This window comes from Lutra lutra, chromosome 12, assembly GCF_902655055.1.
Source record: "Lutra lutra chromosome 12, mLutLut1.2, whole genome shotgun sequence".
NCBI lineage: Eukaryota > Metazoa > Chordata > Mammalia > Carnivora > Mustelidae > Lutra > Lutra lutra.
Genome location: NC_062289.1, coordinates 64,452,566 through 64,468,941, shown reverse-complemented (window position 1 = coordinate 64,468,941; position 16,376 = coordinate 64,452,566). Strand labels below are relative to the sequence as shown.

The window sequence follows — 16,376 nt, the reverse complement described above, 5'->3', positions numbered from 1 at the left end:
TCGCACACTCTGCTAACTGAGCCTGCCAGGTGCCCCCAAATCAACAAGGTTCTGAACCTAAGTGTATAACAAATACAAGGAAGAAAGAGAGAAAAAATTAATCCAGGTCGCTTTTGGACCCAGTACACCATACATATACTATCAGTCTAAAGACAAAAAGAGCTGCAAAAAGGAAAAAAAAAAAATCCAAAATTTTACTGAGTTGGTTTGCTGCTATAGTGGTAATGGGTGTAGCACTTCTCAAACTATTCTGTGCACAGGGCAGGACTAAGCAAACAAGTAAATCTACTGATGTTGGAAGCCAGAGTTCTCACTACAGAAAAAGGGAGATACAAATATGAAATAGGAAAAGGAAGCAAGATCCCATAATGCTGGGTTGGAACAAAAACAAACAGTACGAACTCACATAAAAAGAGACACACACAGACACATCCATACACACACATGCACAGAGACAGATGGACATATACACACACACACCCCAGCTGGCCTGAAGGGTCTGGCAGCAGCAGTATCCCAGTAGCAATGAACACACCCAGCACCAAGATCCTGGCTTCTAAATACCATCTTCCATTAAAAGGAACCAGAGTTCCATGGAAAAATGCCTGCAGCAGGAAAAGACACAAGATGAGCCTGGTAATAAGGGATGTTCAAAATAAATGAGGACATGTCAGAAGGATGCAGAAATCAGCCTGAAGGGGTTTCCCTTTTAATATATCAATGACAATATAAGTATCAAAATGAACCATGACAATAACAGACTATAACAATTGAATAGAAAGAATCCATGAATCTATACGGACAGTAAAAAATGAAAAACAGAAGCCCTCTTTTTTTTTTTTTTAAGATTTTATTTATTTATTTGACAGAGATCACAAGTAGGCAGAGAGGCAGAGAGAGAGGGGGAAGCAGGCTCCCAGCTGAGCAGAGAGCCCGATGCGTGGCTCCATCCCAGGAGCCTGGGATCATGACCTGAGCTGAAGGCAGAGGCTTTAACATACTGAGCCACCCAGGCGCCCACAGAAGCCCTCTTTTATAGTAGACTACTAAAAGAAAAAGAGAAAATCATCACTATTTAGCAATTATCACAGTGGTTAACTGATTCAGGCAAGAATCATTAACAGATGCTGAAAAACAATGGGTAAGGCTATCTCCCTACCAATTACCTGCCAATCACAAAGGTGGAAAGGCACTTTTCCCAAAGAAATGTAGCCAATGCCACCCTACCATGTAATGAATGTTAGTATCGCCATTCCTGCGACAAACTGATGGGCTGTGCTTCCAGACGCATGCACCGAGGAGGACTCAATGATCTGGGGGACTGTACCTGCCAAAAATGCATCAACTAAATCTGATCGTAACAATCTGATAAACCCAAAATGAGGAACAGTCCATAAAATGACTGACTATACTTTTTCACAAGTCAGTAACAAAAAAGACAGACAGGAAGATGTTCCAGATTTTAAAATATGAAACAGACATCAAAATTAAATGCAATACATGACCCCCCCTGGTTGGATCCTGGCTTGGGAAAATATGCTGTAATGGGACAATTGGCAAAATGGGAACATGGCTAACAGTACTACATCAACGTTAAACTTCCTAAATTTGACAACTACACTGTGCTGATAAAAGAATGGCCTTCTTCTTAGGAAATACACACTGAGAGACTTAGAAATGAAGGGTCATGATGCCTACAACTTAGTTTCAAGTAGTTTCCCCCATAAGTACAAAATACATCTGTATACACATGCCCGTGCACACAAATGCGTGATGAGTCGAATTGGTGAATCTAGGTGAACTTTGCAACTTTTCTGTATGTATGCATGTTCCCAAAGTAGAAAGTTTTGTTTTCATTTGTTTTTGTTTTTTAAAGAATGAAGTATCCCTCTGCCTCCCTTTGAAGGAAGATATCCTGACATCTTAATTCTTTTGGAATTAAGCTGCCTCATACCAATAAAAAAATGCTGACCATTGGGTCTTTGGGATTTAGTTTCATTTTTGCTCTTAAGGGACCTCTCAAGTGAATGATTTTGCTCATGTCAATGTTCCCCTAAAAGGCCACTCTAATTCTAAATTATCTGTGGTGAAAGCATGCCATTTAGATAAATAAGCACACAAATTTGAATTATAGTATAAATACATGTGAAAACCAGAAGCCCAATCTGGAGTTGTTGCAGATCTAGGTTTAGACTGAGACAAAGACATGAGGGTCTGGGAACAGCCCTGGAAGTACTGCCTATGTATTTTAGGAGCTAGGAACCCCAACCTATCAGCCATGCCACTCTAATTGTAAATCTCACTAAACTAAAGCTTCTGGTTGATGAAAAGTTTAGGTTAAGAGGCCTCTCTGAGAACCAGCCCCTACAGACAAAACAATGTAAGACTAAGGAAAGTTCTCACAAAAAAAAAAAGAAGTACAGCTATGTGTGCTAGCCTACAAAGATCTCCAGAATACTGTCCACTGAAAAACTCAGAAATTATCTAAGTATAATTCCATTTGTATAAAATAGTCCATGTATGAAATTTCTGTAAACATTAAAAATAAAATCAACATCATTTTTCCAAACTGTCCTGGGCTTTCACTGTGGCTCATTCTGTATGTGCATCCCACTCACACTAATGGGGTGGAGGGAGCATCTGAAGGAGTGGCCCACAAACCACTGAGGGTTGCAGCACAAGCCTGCCTTGGCCCTAAATGAACCTCATCCCTTTCAGGTACTTCCAGGCCTGCTCACTCTGCCCTGTAAGACCACAAAGCCAGGGATAAATTAACAGACCCAGAGACCCTAGGAAGCAGCCAGTAGCACTCAAAAGGCCTCTGCATGGGGCGCCTGGGTGGCTTAGCTCATGGTCTCCAGGTCCTGGGATCTCTGCTCAGCCTGCCTACTTGTGATCTCTGTCATATGAATAAATAAATAAAATCTTTAAAAAAAAAAAAAAAAGGCCTCTGCATCAGAGGACTGATGTCAGTCTAAGCAATGAAGGTCCTGGAACCTCCCATCTCCCAGCTGATCCTCTTGGGATGCCCTCTGCAGTGGCTCTTGCCCTTTAACCAGCACCCCAGGGAGCCCCAAGCAATCCTCTCCATAGCCATAAACTCCTATGGAAGGTCTTGTGGAAACAAAGCTTCCAAGACAGGGAAGAATAAGGTGGACACCTGAAGGCTCTGTTGGTCCAGGGCTCTGCTCTCAGCCCTGTCCTGTTCAACACAGAGTAGTCAACAGCTGAGGGCAGGCACACAGACAACAAGGTGATCAAACTGATGGCTGGCTTCGAGGGATCTGGAAGACAGCCTACAGAGACTGGAGGGGATCAGGGGCACAGACTAGGGACACTGACCAGGCCAAGCTGGCTGAAACAAAGGCCACACCAAGCAGAGAAGGCAGAGAAAGCCAAAGGGCAAGTATGGCAGTTCTTGTACCCACGAGCTCTCAAACAAGACTAGTGCTGTGCAATGGCCCAGGGAAGGGCAAGCCATGTCCTCCTGCAGGGGGAAGTTGGTTCCCAAGCCTCCGTGCCCAGCAAATCCATTAGATAGGAGGCCCCACCCACCCACCCCAAAGCCTTCCTGCCCAACCCCCACCCCCACCCCAGGCTGGGTGGCTGCCGAACTTCAACGAGGATCCTCACCCACTCTCACCTCGCCGCCCAGCTCACCCCCACAGGAGCAAGCTCCCCCCAGTGTGAGGCCCAGGCCAGCTGGCTCTGCAGCACTCCCCCCCAACACATGGGTCCACCAAAGGCGTTCTTGCAGGCAGCCACAAGGCCCTCATCCTCACCACCCCCCAGGGGCAGCTGCGAGGCCCACTGGCTAAGGGAGCTGTTGCTCTTTATGTCAAAATATAAATAGCCATTTGTGCATTTGTTCAATAACTGATTTCTGAGTGCCCACTCTGTGCCAAACTAGGCCCAGGGGACACAACATGAACGTGACAAAGAGTAAAACGTGTCAGTATGAACAAGCCTAGCCCTGTCCAAAGCACTGCGGCTGTTTTGGGGGCTCTAGGAAGCCACATACACCCCCTCTCAGACCATGGGAATGGCTAGACTCATTTAGCGCTCACTGTGTGTCAGACAGTGCTCAAAGCCACTTTGCTCTGCTGCCTCCCAGGTGGGGGCTCTCTCCCAAGAAACATGCCGTTATGCCCACACACTCATGCACCGAGACTTTTGGCAGGGGGGGCAGGGAGTCCCTACACTCTCTAAAGTCCATTCGGAGTTAACATGAATGGCCTTTTTGTCAGATGTGTTAAGAGCTCTATACACATTGATTTTAATTCTCACAGCATCTCTCTCCAGTATGTTCTATTATGTCTGTGTTACAGATGAGGAAATTGAGGCTCAGCACAGTCAGAGTGGGCAGCACACTGCGCCCTGACGCCCAGCCATGCAGCTCTAGGGCCCATGCTCTTAACCCACCACACCGGACTCACTGTGTTCTAAACCACAGTCATTCCTTTTCCAAACAGCTTGTGTGAAGCAACATAAGACCTGGGCTTTCCTCCCTCCCAGGTCGACGCCCAGAAGCCCCAGGACACTCTGGGTCTACAGCTCACGACGCTCCAATCATGCCCCACAGGCCATTCACCCTCCCCTAGACTTGCCCTGTCAAGGCAACCATGTCCACACGGATGCAACACATAGCCCAGCTTGGAGCAGCAGGATAAGATGTGAATGACTTTCACTAAATACCCCGAGTCAACTGGTAAATCACACCAGAAACAAAAATACAGCTAGCATGGAATAACCATACTTAGGGCCCACCCACCATTCTGGCAAAGTGTTGGCCCAAAATTGGGTTCTCAGGATGACTGACCCACTCTGTAGACTGGAAGAGGATAAACCAACTCCTCAGCACCCCAAATACAAAAACACATGGGATGAAGGGAACAATCTGGCAGTGGACAAAAGACATTTCACCAGTCCCTTGCTATCTACTAGTCCTACATGCTGTCACTGATACATTCCACTCTGAGTCAAGAGACTACCAACGTTTCCCTATGCCCAGCAGCAAGGCAGGCAGAGGAACAGAGGTAAGAGATCATCCAGCAGGGAGGACCGAGAACTAGATCACCTGCCATGATGGCTAAGAGGACAACAAGCCTTGGCGCTGCCAAACTGCCCAGGGGAGGGAAGCAGTGAGGTAAGTGCTGGTAGGCTGGCCGAAGAAACAGGACCAAGGAAGGCTGCAGGCAAGAGCAATCTGGGCCAGAGGAACAGTGGCAAGAAGGTGCAGACCTGTCTGGTGAAGTGTGTGACAGCAGCACATTTTCTGTTCCAAAGACCGGAATGGCCAACTGAAACAATGACCTGATTCCCCGCCACCTGGGCCAACCGGAGCTTTAACCACAGTGCTTCCTGTGCCCTCAATACTTTCCCGTGGTGACGGTGCCCGGCACACGGCAGGCAGGAGCTGGCGACAGCGCCCAGTACACAGCAGGTTGTGGTGAGGGCTGGTTACAAGGCTGTGGGGAGGCATCACCATTCATCTCCCGGGGCTGCCAAGTGCCAGGAGCTTCTTCCTGCTCTCTGCAGTAGCCAAAATGTGCAAGGGGAAAGGCCCACTTACTCTCACACTGTTCAGAAGATAAATTATGTGCACACATGCACACATGAGGGATAAGGCAGATGAGCTACAATGCTAACAAGTAAGTCTGAGGATATGCAGGTGTTCTTCTTTTTCTTTTTTTTTTAAAGATTTTATTTATTTATTTGACAGAGAGAGAGGTCACAAGCAGACAGAGTGGCAGGCAGAGAGAGGGGGGAAGCCGGCTCCCTGCTGAACAGAGAGCCCGATGCGGGGCTCAATCCCAGAACCCTGGGATCATGACCTGAACTGAAGGCAGAGACTTAACCCACTGAGCCACCCAGGCACCCCGATATGCAGGTGTTCTTTGCATGGGTTTTATTCCTGCAACTTTTCTGTAATTTTGAAATTATTTCCGAGTTTTCTTTATATATTTAAAAAAAAAAAGACAATTCATTAGCTAGCTAGCGAGGTTGAAAAGTGTGTTAACCCTACATTCCAACTAAAAAGAATGAAACTATTAAGCTAAAAGCACAATCAGCCAGCACGGCGAGTTCTACAGTGTTACAGGAAGGCGGGCTGTGAAGGAAAGAGCTCAGAACTCGGAAGGCGCCTGGCAAGCCCAGGTGCAGGTTCAACTTCCCAGCTACTCCTATGAGCTCCAGCCACATGTGCTTGTAAAACGGCCATACTCTCCTATCCACTAACTCAAGTGCTGCTCCAGAAGCAAGGTGCTGCAGCCACAAGTCAGTTCACTGACAATTTCCTAGTTCAGCACAGAGAACAGGCCCGTCTGGGTCCCTAATGACAAAGGGGAAAGAACCCTTAACTCGGAACCAACTCACCTGGTTTTGAAGCCCAGCTGTGCTGCTCACCATCTGTGCGACCTTACGCAAGTCATTTGCCTCTCCCAGCCAGCTCTCCCAACAGCAAAAAGAAGACAGCTTCCAGTCCCACCACCTCATCAGGCAGCCTCACTGAACACAAGCCTTTTTAGAGGGCTGGGGCCAGAGCTCACTTGGAGGAGGCAAATGTTTTCTCAGCTATGTATGGTGGGGTCACCCTAGACTGAGATGTGGCTAACACCATGGCATGATTTTCCATCATAATTGAAGCTAGAAAAACACTTTCTGAATCAGCAATTGCTGCTGCATTACCTGCACACATAAAGAGACAACAAGAAGACACCACGGCCACTGGCTCCCCAGAAGCCCCACCATGCTTGTTGCCCCTCAGCAGAGGTCTCACCACAGCCCCAGGAGGGAGATACACACACACCACCACTGGTCGTTAATGGCTAACCATGAAAGGGATTTGATGGGATGGCTAGTTCTATCCCTTAGATCAGAGTATTTAGATAAAAAAGGGTCTGCGCCCTCACCTGGAGAACCACTGGGTCTGTCATGGGAAAAGATGTGGCCCGGAGTTCCACAGCTGGGGTTAAGGATAGCCAGCGCAGGACACACACAGCTGGGATAGACAGAGCCACAACCAAAGGCACGTGATGGGAACACGGGCCAGACATTTGGGCTGAAATCTCATCTCATCTCAGCCACTTAGTTTCGTGAACTCTCTGTGATTGTGTTCCCGTCTGTAAAATGGGGCTAATAGCAGTCATCTTACATCACAGGGACCACCAGAGAGATAAGCAATGCACGTGTCCATACACATCTGAACAGCACGTGGCATGTAACACATCCTTAATCAACCTAGATCAAACACGCATTAAGAAACTTTGCCAAGGGGCGCCTGGGTGGCTCAGTGGGTTAAAGCCTCTGCCTTCAGCTCAGGTCATGATCTCAGGGTCCTGGGATCGAGTCCCGCATCGGGCTCTCTGCTCAGCGGGGAGCCTGCTTCCTCCTCTCTCTGCCTTCCTCTCTGCCTACTTCTGATCTGTCTCTGTCAAAGAAATAAATAAAAGCTTAAAAAAAAAGAAAGAAAGAAACTTTGCCAAAAGCTCTGTTGCCCCCACTGTGTGAAAGGCCTCACACCCCAGCCTACACCGGGGAAGAGCCAAAGCTGGCTTGGCCCTGGTCCTCAAGGACTCCCTCCCTCCTGGAAAGCAGGTTCTGCCTGATGCCCTCCCCACACCCAAGTATAGGTCAAAGCTAGGACTCCCACAGAAAGAATGCACATTAAGACAGGGAAGGTATCCTTCACAAGAACCAGCCAGCAGACCTCTGCCTAGAAGGACACAGAGCACATACAAGCACCCATGGAGAACACCTGACGCCAAATGAGACCTGCCCTTGCTGCTCAGCCAAAATCAGGGAACCAGTTGGAGTCCCCCAGGATTTTGCAGAGCAGCTCAAGATACCACCAGAAGTCACTGCAAAGTTCTGATCTGAAAAGTCGTGGAATGCTAAGGATAACTTTGCTTCCTCCCTGCCCCAACTCAGACCTCAATATGAGGTCTCCTAGGAAGCCCTCCCCTGCTACAAATGACTGGTCCACCACCTCTGCTGCCTACCTCTAAGCCCCCATACCCGAAGATCTGATTTACATCTAGTTTCTGCTTCCATACCTCAATGGCACTCCTAGAGAAAGGGGTTTATTCAGTTCATTTGAGCATCCCTAGTGGCAAGCAGACAGTGAGCATCTGAAAACTTTTTGAACTGTTGCTGGCCAGCTGGCAGGATACATGGACAGCAAAGGAAAGGGAGCTGGGGACATCAGTCACCTCTATCATCCAGGCAGGAGATGCTGGACCTGGAACCAGAGGCACCCCAAGGAACACAAGCATGTGTGGCTTGGTCCCACAGAGTCCACCTGAGGGGCTGAGAGGCAAAACTGGGACTCAAGAGCCAGAACAGAATGATGTTCCTCCCACCACTCTACAGATGCAGACATGTTTTCTAAAGATTTTAATCACAACAAGCCATAAATCCATCGGCTCTGGTCCTCAAGAGCCCATTCAATACTCCAATACTCCAAACGTAGGCCTTTTTTGGCTTCCATTTCCACTAAGGCTACCCCACAACCAGTCACCCTGCTGCGCAGAGAACCATCAGAAGCAACGAGCAACCAGTTCTACAGGGAGCCCAGAGGAGCATCACTGGAGTGACTCCAGGTTGAGTATGGGCCCAGGGCCTTGGCCACCAAGTAAATACTGGGGAGAAGACAGAACTCCGTAAGGATGACAAAGGCAGAGAGGTGTGTCATATCTGCAGTAAGAGCCCTCGCTGAGGCATTACAGAGAGTGGCACACCACTGTGTCCCCCAGCCGGCCTTTAACAGAGACCTGACAGAGCTCACAGACAATGGCCCTGGACAATTCTGCTTTTCATGGGCCCCTTCCTACATAAAAGATAATATTAAGAATCATACTTTCAAATGCATCGGTATAAAGACAATAAATCTGTATGTGTATACTATAACATTTTCTTTGACCTAAAAGGCCAGGGGTTTTTCCTCGATGATTTTAAAAGGAGACCACTAAAAGCATTCACTGTGGGTCCCCAGCACCAGGCCTCCTGTGCCTGATGGATAAGTCCGCCCTGCACATGGGGATTTGATTTTTTTGTTGTGCAATGGAGGAGGGGGTACACAAGAACAGGTAGAAATAAAAATTATCCCGGACTTTCCAGTGGCCATGCTGCTGATTCCCCATCACAAGCTTACTTATGAAAACACAAGTTCCGAGGGGAGTTCCAGATCACATTGAAGGATCACTCCTAAGTGCCTGGCAAAGTCCAGGCTCCGAAGGCGGAAACCCGGCCGCAGCACCAGTCTCTGCCCCAGGAAGCTTGCTTCCTGCTTTCGATGCTTGGCGGACTCCTAGTACCACGGTGGGCCGCCAGTCTCTGAGCTGAGCAGTTCTCAACTGCAACACCTCACTGACAATAAGCAACGCGGCTACCGCTTTCCAGCCGAGGAGCTTCCAGGGCTGAGACGCGGGCACCAAACCACTGCTGAGGGAAAACGTGGGAAACCAGACGCTTCCACGAGCTGATCTCTCGACCCCCGAACTTCAGCCTGACCCCAGCCGCTGGGCAAGGTGGGAGCGCCCCAGGGGCGCAGCTCCTTGGCCAAAGAACTCCCAGGCCCCAGAAGTTAGGTCGGGCCATGGACATCACTCTCGCTTCCGTCATTCTCAAAGCACGCAGCGCTCCACGGAACGCGGATCCAAAGGTAACATCCCTCGAGAACAAAGTTCCAATGATGTACGAGGCGCCCTGAGCCCAGGTAAACTCTCGGCACAGTCCCAGGCGAGGGGCATGGTCCCGGGCAGGGGGCGCGGCGGCTCGCGGCAGGCCTCGCCGGCGCCCTCCTGGGGCTCGGCCCCGCGGGGTGGAGGGACTTCCCGGGCGACCCCGGCCCCGAACATTGCCCGCCCGGCCCCGCCCCGCCCCCACACACCGCCCCCACCGCGCCGCGCCCACCGCGCCGCGCACCTGGCCGCAGCGGCTCGGTGACGGTGAGCACGAGCAGGAAGAGCAGCAAGAAGGCACCGCTGTCTGCCTTGGGCACCATTTATCCTCCGTTCATCGTCCCCGGGGCGGCCGCGTGACCCCGCGGGGAGGCCGGACCGGGCCGGACTGAGGGTCAGGGGACCGTGCCGGGATAAGGGTCAGGGGACCGGGCCGGGCTGAGGGTTAGGGTCCGGGCGCGGAAGGGCGGCGGGAAAAGTCTCCGACTAAGCCGCGGCTAAAATGGGCCGCGGGATCCCGCGCACTCTCGGCCTCAGTCTCGGGTTCCGACTCCGGCTCCGCGCAAGATGGCGGCCGTCCTGCTCAGCTCCGCGCCGCCCCCCTCCCGCGCCGCCCCCCTCCCGCGCCGCCGGCGCCGGCCAATGAGTGCCGAGGCGGGGGGCGGGGCCTGCACGGTCCCAATGCGTGTGGACTCTTGGCCGGGCGCAGGGCGGAGCCTGGGCGGCTGTACCCGAAAGGGGGGAGGCCCGAGGCTGGGACGGTGGGGGGGCGGGGACAGAGAGGCGGGTGGGCGGGACTATAAGGAGTTAAGTGTGCCATTGGTTAAGCGGAGAGGTGGGACTCGGGGGTGGAGCCTGGGCGGTAGGGCCTACTGAGGGCCGGGATCCCAGGGCACAACGCGCTGGGCAGGGGCGGTGGGGGAGGGGTAACCAGGCCAAGAAGACGGATACAGAAAGGGGCGGGGCGCGGAGAGGCGGGGAGCAGCCCGGGGGGGCGGAGCGTGAAGGAATTGGAGAGGGACCGGGAACCGAGGTGGACAGGGTGAAGCAGGACCCTGGGGCGCGAGAGATCGTCACACCTTGTATACCTGCAGACCCAGGTCCGGTCAGCGGCCCAAGAGTGCTCCCTAAAGTGGTCCTCTAAAGGCAGAACCGCTGCGGAAAAGGGACGAGGAAAACGGGAGAAACCCAGACAAGCTTTGAGGAAGTGGGAAGATGGGGGAATGGAGGATCCACCCTGCAAGGAACAGGCAGGTGTGACTTCACCAGCACACGCTACGGAAAAGGAAATAGCTTAAAGGAGTTTCATACAAGAGGAGCTGACAGGGAAACCCAGATCTTAGACTAGGGAGCAAAGCTGGCCTCTGAAGGAAGAGCCCTGCCTACACAATGTGGAAGGAGGGGGAAGAAATGTTGGGCACAGCTGCTGCCACAGCAGGCCACATCTGCAGGGAGGAAAGGCTCCGGAGACCATGGTCCCAGTGCTGGCCTTACACCTGTCAGGGAATAGATTGTCTGCGGAAGAGAACACAGCAGATGGACTGTCCCACTAGGAGAGGAGCAAGCTGTCCAGTGGAAGGACCACCAGCGACACAGACAAGGCCTAGTACAGGATGTCAAGGCTGGGGAAGAGAGTGAAGATGGGAGCAGAGAAAAGGGGGGGGGGACCCATTTTAGCCTGGCCCACCTCTCACCCCACCAACTTACTCCCCAGGAGCAGTCCTCCCAAGTCCCTTCAAGGCATAATCCTCCTGAATGTCTCAGGATTCTCAGGGTCCCTGAGAGAGGTACCCACTCCCGCTGAGTGGAGAAGGCTAGGCCAGACCTGCCTGCACCTGCTCCCTCCAGGCATGCCTTGTGGCAGGTGCTAGACAAAGGACCTATCACAGCAGAGGGCCCCCCTACTAGCAGAAAGTGGTCCCTGTCCAACACTGCCCTGGCTGCTTGCATTGTCCTCATGGAGCATTCCCAGGAGCAGCTGCTACACTCAGAAGAGACCCAGGCCCAACCTTCAATGTGCCCAGGGAGCCCAGCCAAGGTTACAGGCTGGGCAGACCCCAGGGAGGGAAGTCACAGCTAAGAGCAGATATCTCCACCAGCTGTCCCCTTGCAGAGCCACTGTTAAAGAAGCAGGCCAGCAAAAGTTCAGATGGGGAGGGAGAAACGTGAGAAGTCCAGCCCAACCATGCAGGGAGAAGGCAAAGCCCTGGCTTCTGAAATTGCAGTCACTGCCGGGCCAAGAGTCTTTGCCCCTCCTGAAACACCTCTACCTTTGGCCCTCCTGCACAGCCTGCAGACTGCCTATGTAGACATCACCAAGACCCTCTAGGGCTGAAGGGAGGGAAAAGAGGTCAGGGATATTTTGCCCCAGCTCCCTCCCTGTGGAGTCACTGCCTCTATACCTTCCCAGTTTCCAGTGACCAACCTTCCCTTCTTCCAGGGGTCTGTAACTACCCTTAGGGTACCCTACTGTTAACTCCACTCCCACCTTTGTAAATAAGATGACTTCATTAAACTGTCCTCCGACTGCCCCAACTTGAGTATGTCTTTTGTTTCCTGCGGGACTCAGAATGACCATCCAGCCCAGATTTCCTGAGATGCCCCTTGTTGCAATAATCAACCCCACGAGGAGGCCTGGCTCCTTGTTTGGAAGCACCGGCAGACCAATGTGTTCCCCACAGCCCCCGCCTACCTCAGGTCTCAGCCAAGCGCAAGGCCACTCTCCGCTGGCCTTTGGTCCACTCCAGCCCCCTGGCTGGCCTTCCAGGGTTCCAAGTCCAAGTGGCTAAGGCCAGAGCCTCATTCCCCCAGGGCACTCCTCCTTTATGACTTCACCCACTGAAGTCACCTGGGGGACAATGCTGAACGTTCCACCCCAGAGTCTTGGCCTCTAGGAGGCAGGGACAGCAGGCCCGGCCAGCCCAGAGGACTCTCTGTCCACAGTGTAAATGAGGACGCAGCTGGCCCATGTCCCGCAGGGATGTAGAGGGCAGCCTCAGAGGCACTGGGCGCTCCCGGCACCATGGATGACGCTGCCGTCCTCAAACGACGAGGCTACATCATGGGGATAAATTTGGGAGAGGGCTCGTACGCAAAAGTCAAATCTGCTTACTCTGAGCGCCTGAAGTTCAACGTGGCGGTTAAGATCATCGACCGCAAGAAAGCCCCCACGGACTTCTTGGAGAAATTCCTTCCCCGGGAAATTGAGATTCTGGCCATGCTAAACCACCGCTCCATTGTCAAGACCTATGAGATCTTCGAGACATCAGACGGCAAGGTCTACATCGTCATGGAGCTTGGGGTCCAGGGTGACCTCCTGGAGTTCATTAAAACCCGGGGAGCCCTGCATGAGGACGATGCTCGCAAGAAGTTCCACCAGCTCTCCTCAGCCATCAAGTACTGCCATGACCTGGACGTCGTCCACCGAGATCTCAAGTGCGAGAACCTTCTCCTCGACAAGGACTTCAACATCAAGCTGTCTGACTTCGGCTTCTCCAAGCGCTGCCTGCGGGATGATGGCGGCCGCATCATCCTCAGCAAGACCTTCTGTGGGTCAGCGGCGTATGCAGCCCCCGAGGTGCTACAGGGCATCCCCTACCAGCCCAAGGTGTACGACATCTGGAGCCTGGGCGTGATCCTCTACATCATGGTCTGCGGCTCCATGCCCTATGATGACTCCAACATCAAGAAGATGCTGCGCATCCAGAAGGAGCACCGCGTCAACTTTCCCCGCTCCAAGCACCTGACTGGCGAGTGCAAGGACCTCATCTACCGCATGCTACAGCCGGATGTCAACCGGCGCCTGCACATCGACGAGATCCTCAGCCACTGCTGGGTGCAGCCCAAGGCGCGGGGCCTGTCCTCTACAGCCATCCACAAGGAAGGGGAGAGCTCCCGGGGCGCTGAGCCCTCGCGGACCCCTGAGGCCCCTGACAAAAAGTCTGCCACCAAGCTGGAGCCCCGGGAGGAGGCAGGGCCCGAGACACAGTCCGAGCCAAAACCTGACGAGGAGGAGACTTTGCAAATACCAGTGTCAAGGCAATCGGACACCATGGACCTTAATGGAGAGCTGCCTGGCAGAGTGATAGAGGAAGAGGCCCTCCCACAGCCTTCACAGACACATACCTAGCGAGCCTCTCTTGGCCCAGGGGGCCAGCCGGGAATGAAGCAGAGTTCATGGCTTTAAGCCTGAGCTCCAGAGAAATCAAGGGACAAGGCAGAGAAGGAAGATTGTCCTGGATGAGCCACTATTTTCGTCAGTTTCTTCTTCCCCTCTTTGAACTTGGTAACCCACATGGCTAAAGGAGCAATAAATCACTATATTAGTGCAGACCCCAAGATGAATGTCTTTTCCCTAGCTGACTGTGGTCATCCAGGGAGAGGATCCTATGCTCCCCGCGTTCCCCAACCCCGGCCTCACACTCTCGGATCGGATGGCACCTCATTTCGCCTCTAGTTTGGGAAGATACATCCCCATGTGCCCAGCCTGACTGTGACCTCAGGCCCTGGACCAGAGCAGAAAGCTGAGCAAGGAAGATGCTCTTTCAAGAGGGAGGCCATGAGTGTGGTGCTGGGGAGCGGAAGGGGGCACGGAGAGGATAGGACCAAGAAGGGCAAGGCGGCAAGGGGGCTGCCTGCAGCAGAGGGGCAGGAGATGGGGCTCCTCTGGAGCTGAGGCTGAGGATCTGGGCCCTCAACATCTCAGTGCCACTGCCTCCCCAAGGCTGCTGGTGGGGAGGCGGCCTGCAGGAGGCCAGTAGACCAGTCTCTCAGCCCCTCTTGGGCTCCCCACCCTGGTAGGCAACTCATTTCTTTCATTCTGTCCACCAGGGCTCCCCCATGGCCAGCCAGCACCCAGTTCTGGACACCTCCTGAGTCATCCTGCCCGTAGTCATATCTGCGGCCCACACCCCACCCCGGAATTGGCGCTGGTTAGGGGAGGGACTTCAGGATGGCCCAGCCCCACCCAGCCTATGTGTCCCACAGTCACTGCGTGGTCTCGACCACATCCCCCTCCCCTCAGGTCCCAGTGATGCTCCATGCCAGAGTGGCTAAGCTGACACTGACGGGGAGAGAGGACAGGTGTGCTCACAATGCGTGCCTGTGCCCTGCCGCCATCAGTGTCCTTTAGAGGGAGCAGCCCTGCCTTTAGCATCTCGGGCTGCTGTGCCCTGCGCGGCCCACCCCCATCATTCCCAGGCTGTTCCCCCTCACCTCAGCTGTGGCAGCCCCTTTCTCTTCCTCCTCGGCACTCACTCTGGACAACCTCATGTGGACCTGCAGATTTGACATACCAAGAGGACGAATGCCTTCAGACTTACCCACCCTCTGCCCGTGTTGGTGACTTGGAAAGTCCCCAACCCCAGGCCCCAGGAGAAGTGGGGTCCAGGGAGTGCCCTGGCTTCACTCTCTTTGTGCCCCGGTGCACATCCACTCCCCATCTCTGCTTGGCTCCCACCCTCCCCACAGCCTCCGTCATACATTCTATGTCTTCCCATCTCCATGTTCCTGGGTGTCTGTCATGAACCCACAGCACAGCGACCTCCCAGGCCTCGACCTGCCCCATGATTCCCCCAGTGGCCAGCGCCTCCCTCCTGCACACAGTCCAGATCCCATGGCCCTCGGGAAGGATCCCAGTGCCTGGCCTTGGCATCCCGAGTCTGGCCTCCTCCTGACCTCCCACCCCCCCTCCCTCATCCCCACACCCCCAGATACACGTCCCATAATTGTGTTTGTAGATCCTTCCCTGTAGATCTTACCCATGTCTCCAGGATTAGCCGAGGGGCTGTGGCCTCCACAAAGCCTTCTAAGCTCAGCAGCCTATCACTCTAAGCTCCTCTGGGGCAGGCCTGTGAGTGCTGAGGTCCAGGCGCAGAACCGACCCTGGGCAATACTGGGGGAGCCACCCAATTTCCCCCCAGAGACCCCAGGAACCCAGCATCAAGCAGATTATCCAGTAGCAGAGTAAAATTCCAGAGCACACAGGGTTAGCTGGAATGAGGACATCCTGAGGACAAGCTTGTGAACCTCCTCGCCTTGGTCATCTGTGGCTTGTTGTGGTCATCAGGGTAGTGGGCAATGAGCAGCAAGGGGGCCTGGGAGCAACTCTCTACAGCCTAGCCAGAACACAAGACTGGGCAGGAGGGGCCCCATGGAGGAGCATCTACTGTGTGCTTTACAAGTAGAGAGACGGCTCAGAGAGGGTGGGCAACTGCCTGAGATCACACAGCACAGAGTAGTGGCCCAGGTGACTAAAGCCCACTCCTCCCCAGGTGGCCTCATGTTCCGGGCCACTCCCAGGGTCAGCCCTGGATCAGACCCCTTCGATGATCCTCCCTAAGGCTTTAGGATCAAGACCCTCACCATGGCCTCCAGGGTCTGCAGGGCTCCCTCCCTTCCCTGCACATTCCCACCATTCTGTGTCCTTTCAAGCCATCATGAGCTCTAGCAGGTCCTCGTCCCCCTCCATGTAGCAAACTCCTCAGACCTCAGCCCTCCCAGCCTCCCTAAATCCAGTCCCAGTTTTTCCCTCACAGCCCCGTGTTCCCGTGCCAAAGGTTGCTGCCACTGGGCATTTGAGTGGTTGGTGTGACATGGAAGCTCCCTGTCCTCTGGGCTTCAGGAAGGCATGGGTCCTGTCTAGTTCATCAGACAATCCCAGCATCTGGAACCAACCCTCAAATGCCTATAGGGTGA

At 53.3% G+C, this 16,376-nt stretch overlaps 2 protein-coding genes across 5 annotated transcripts in view; one reads left to right on the top strand and one right to left on the bottom strand.

The window, feature by feature from the left end:
* DGCR2 (DiGeorge syndrome critical region gene 2) overlaps positions 1 to 10,283 on the bottom strand; it is an 88,209-nt gene extending 77,926 nt beyond the window's left edge. For 2 of the 4 annotated variants that reach the window (XM_047696265.1, XM_047696266.1), the window contains exon 1: positions 9,925 to 10,283. In XM_047696265.1, the coding sequence (XP_047552221.1) occupies positions 9,925 to 10,003 (79 nt within the window). In that variant the 5' untranslated portion in view covers positions 10,004 to 10,283. The remainder of the gene's footprint in view (positions 1 to 9,924) is intronic. The other 2 variants (XM_047696262.1, XM_047696263.1) reach the window with 1 other exon arrangement.
* A 2,109-nt stretch (positions 10,284 to 12,392) lies between these two features.
* Positions 12,393 to 14,043, top strand: LOC125081639 (testis-specific serine/threonine-protein kinase 1). The gene has a single exon (XM_047696269.1). The coding sequence runs from the start codon at positions 12,703 to 12,705 to the stop codon at positions 13,807 to 13,809; it is 1,107 nt and encodes a 368-aa protein (XP_047552225.1). The 5' UTR covers positions 12,393 to 12,702; the 3' UTR covers positions 13,810 to 14,043.
* The last annotated feature ends 2,333 nt before the right edge of the window (positions 14,044 to 16,376 follow it).

What these genes read in the sequence shown, in the direction of transcription:
- LOC125081639 (XM_047696269.1), top strand. Translation starts at nt 12,703, where the DNA reads ATGGATGACGCTGCCGTCCTCAAACGACGAGGCTACATCATGGGGATA.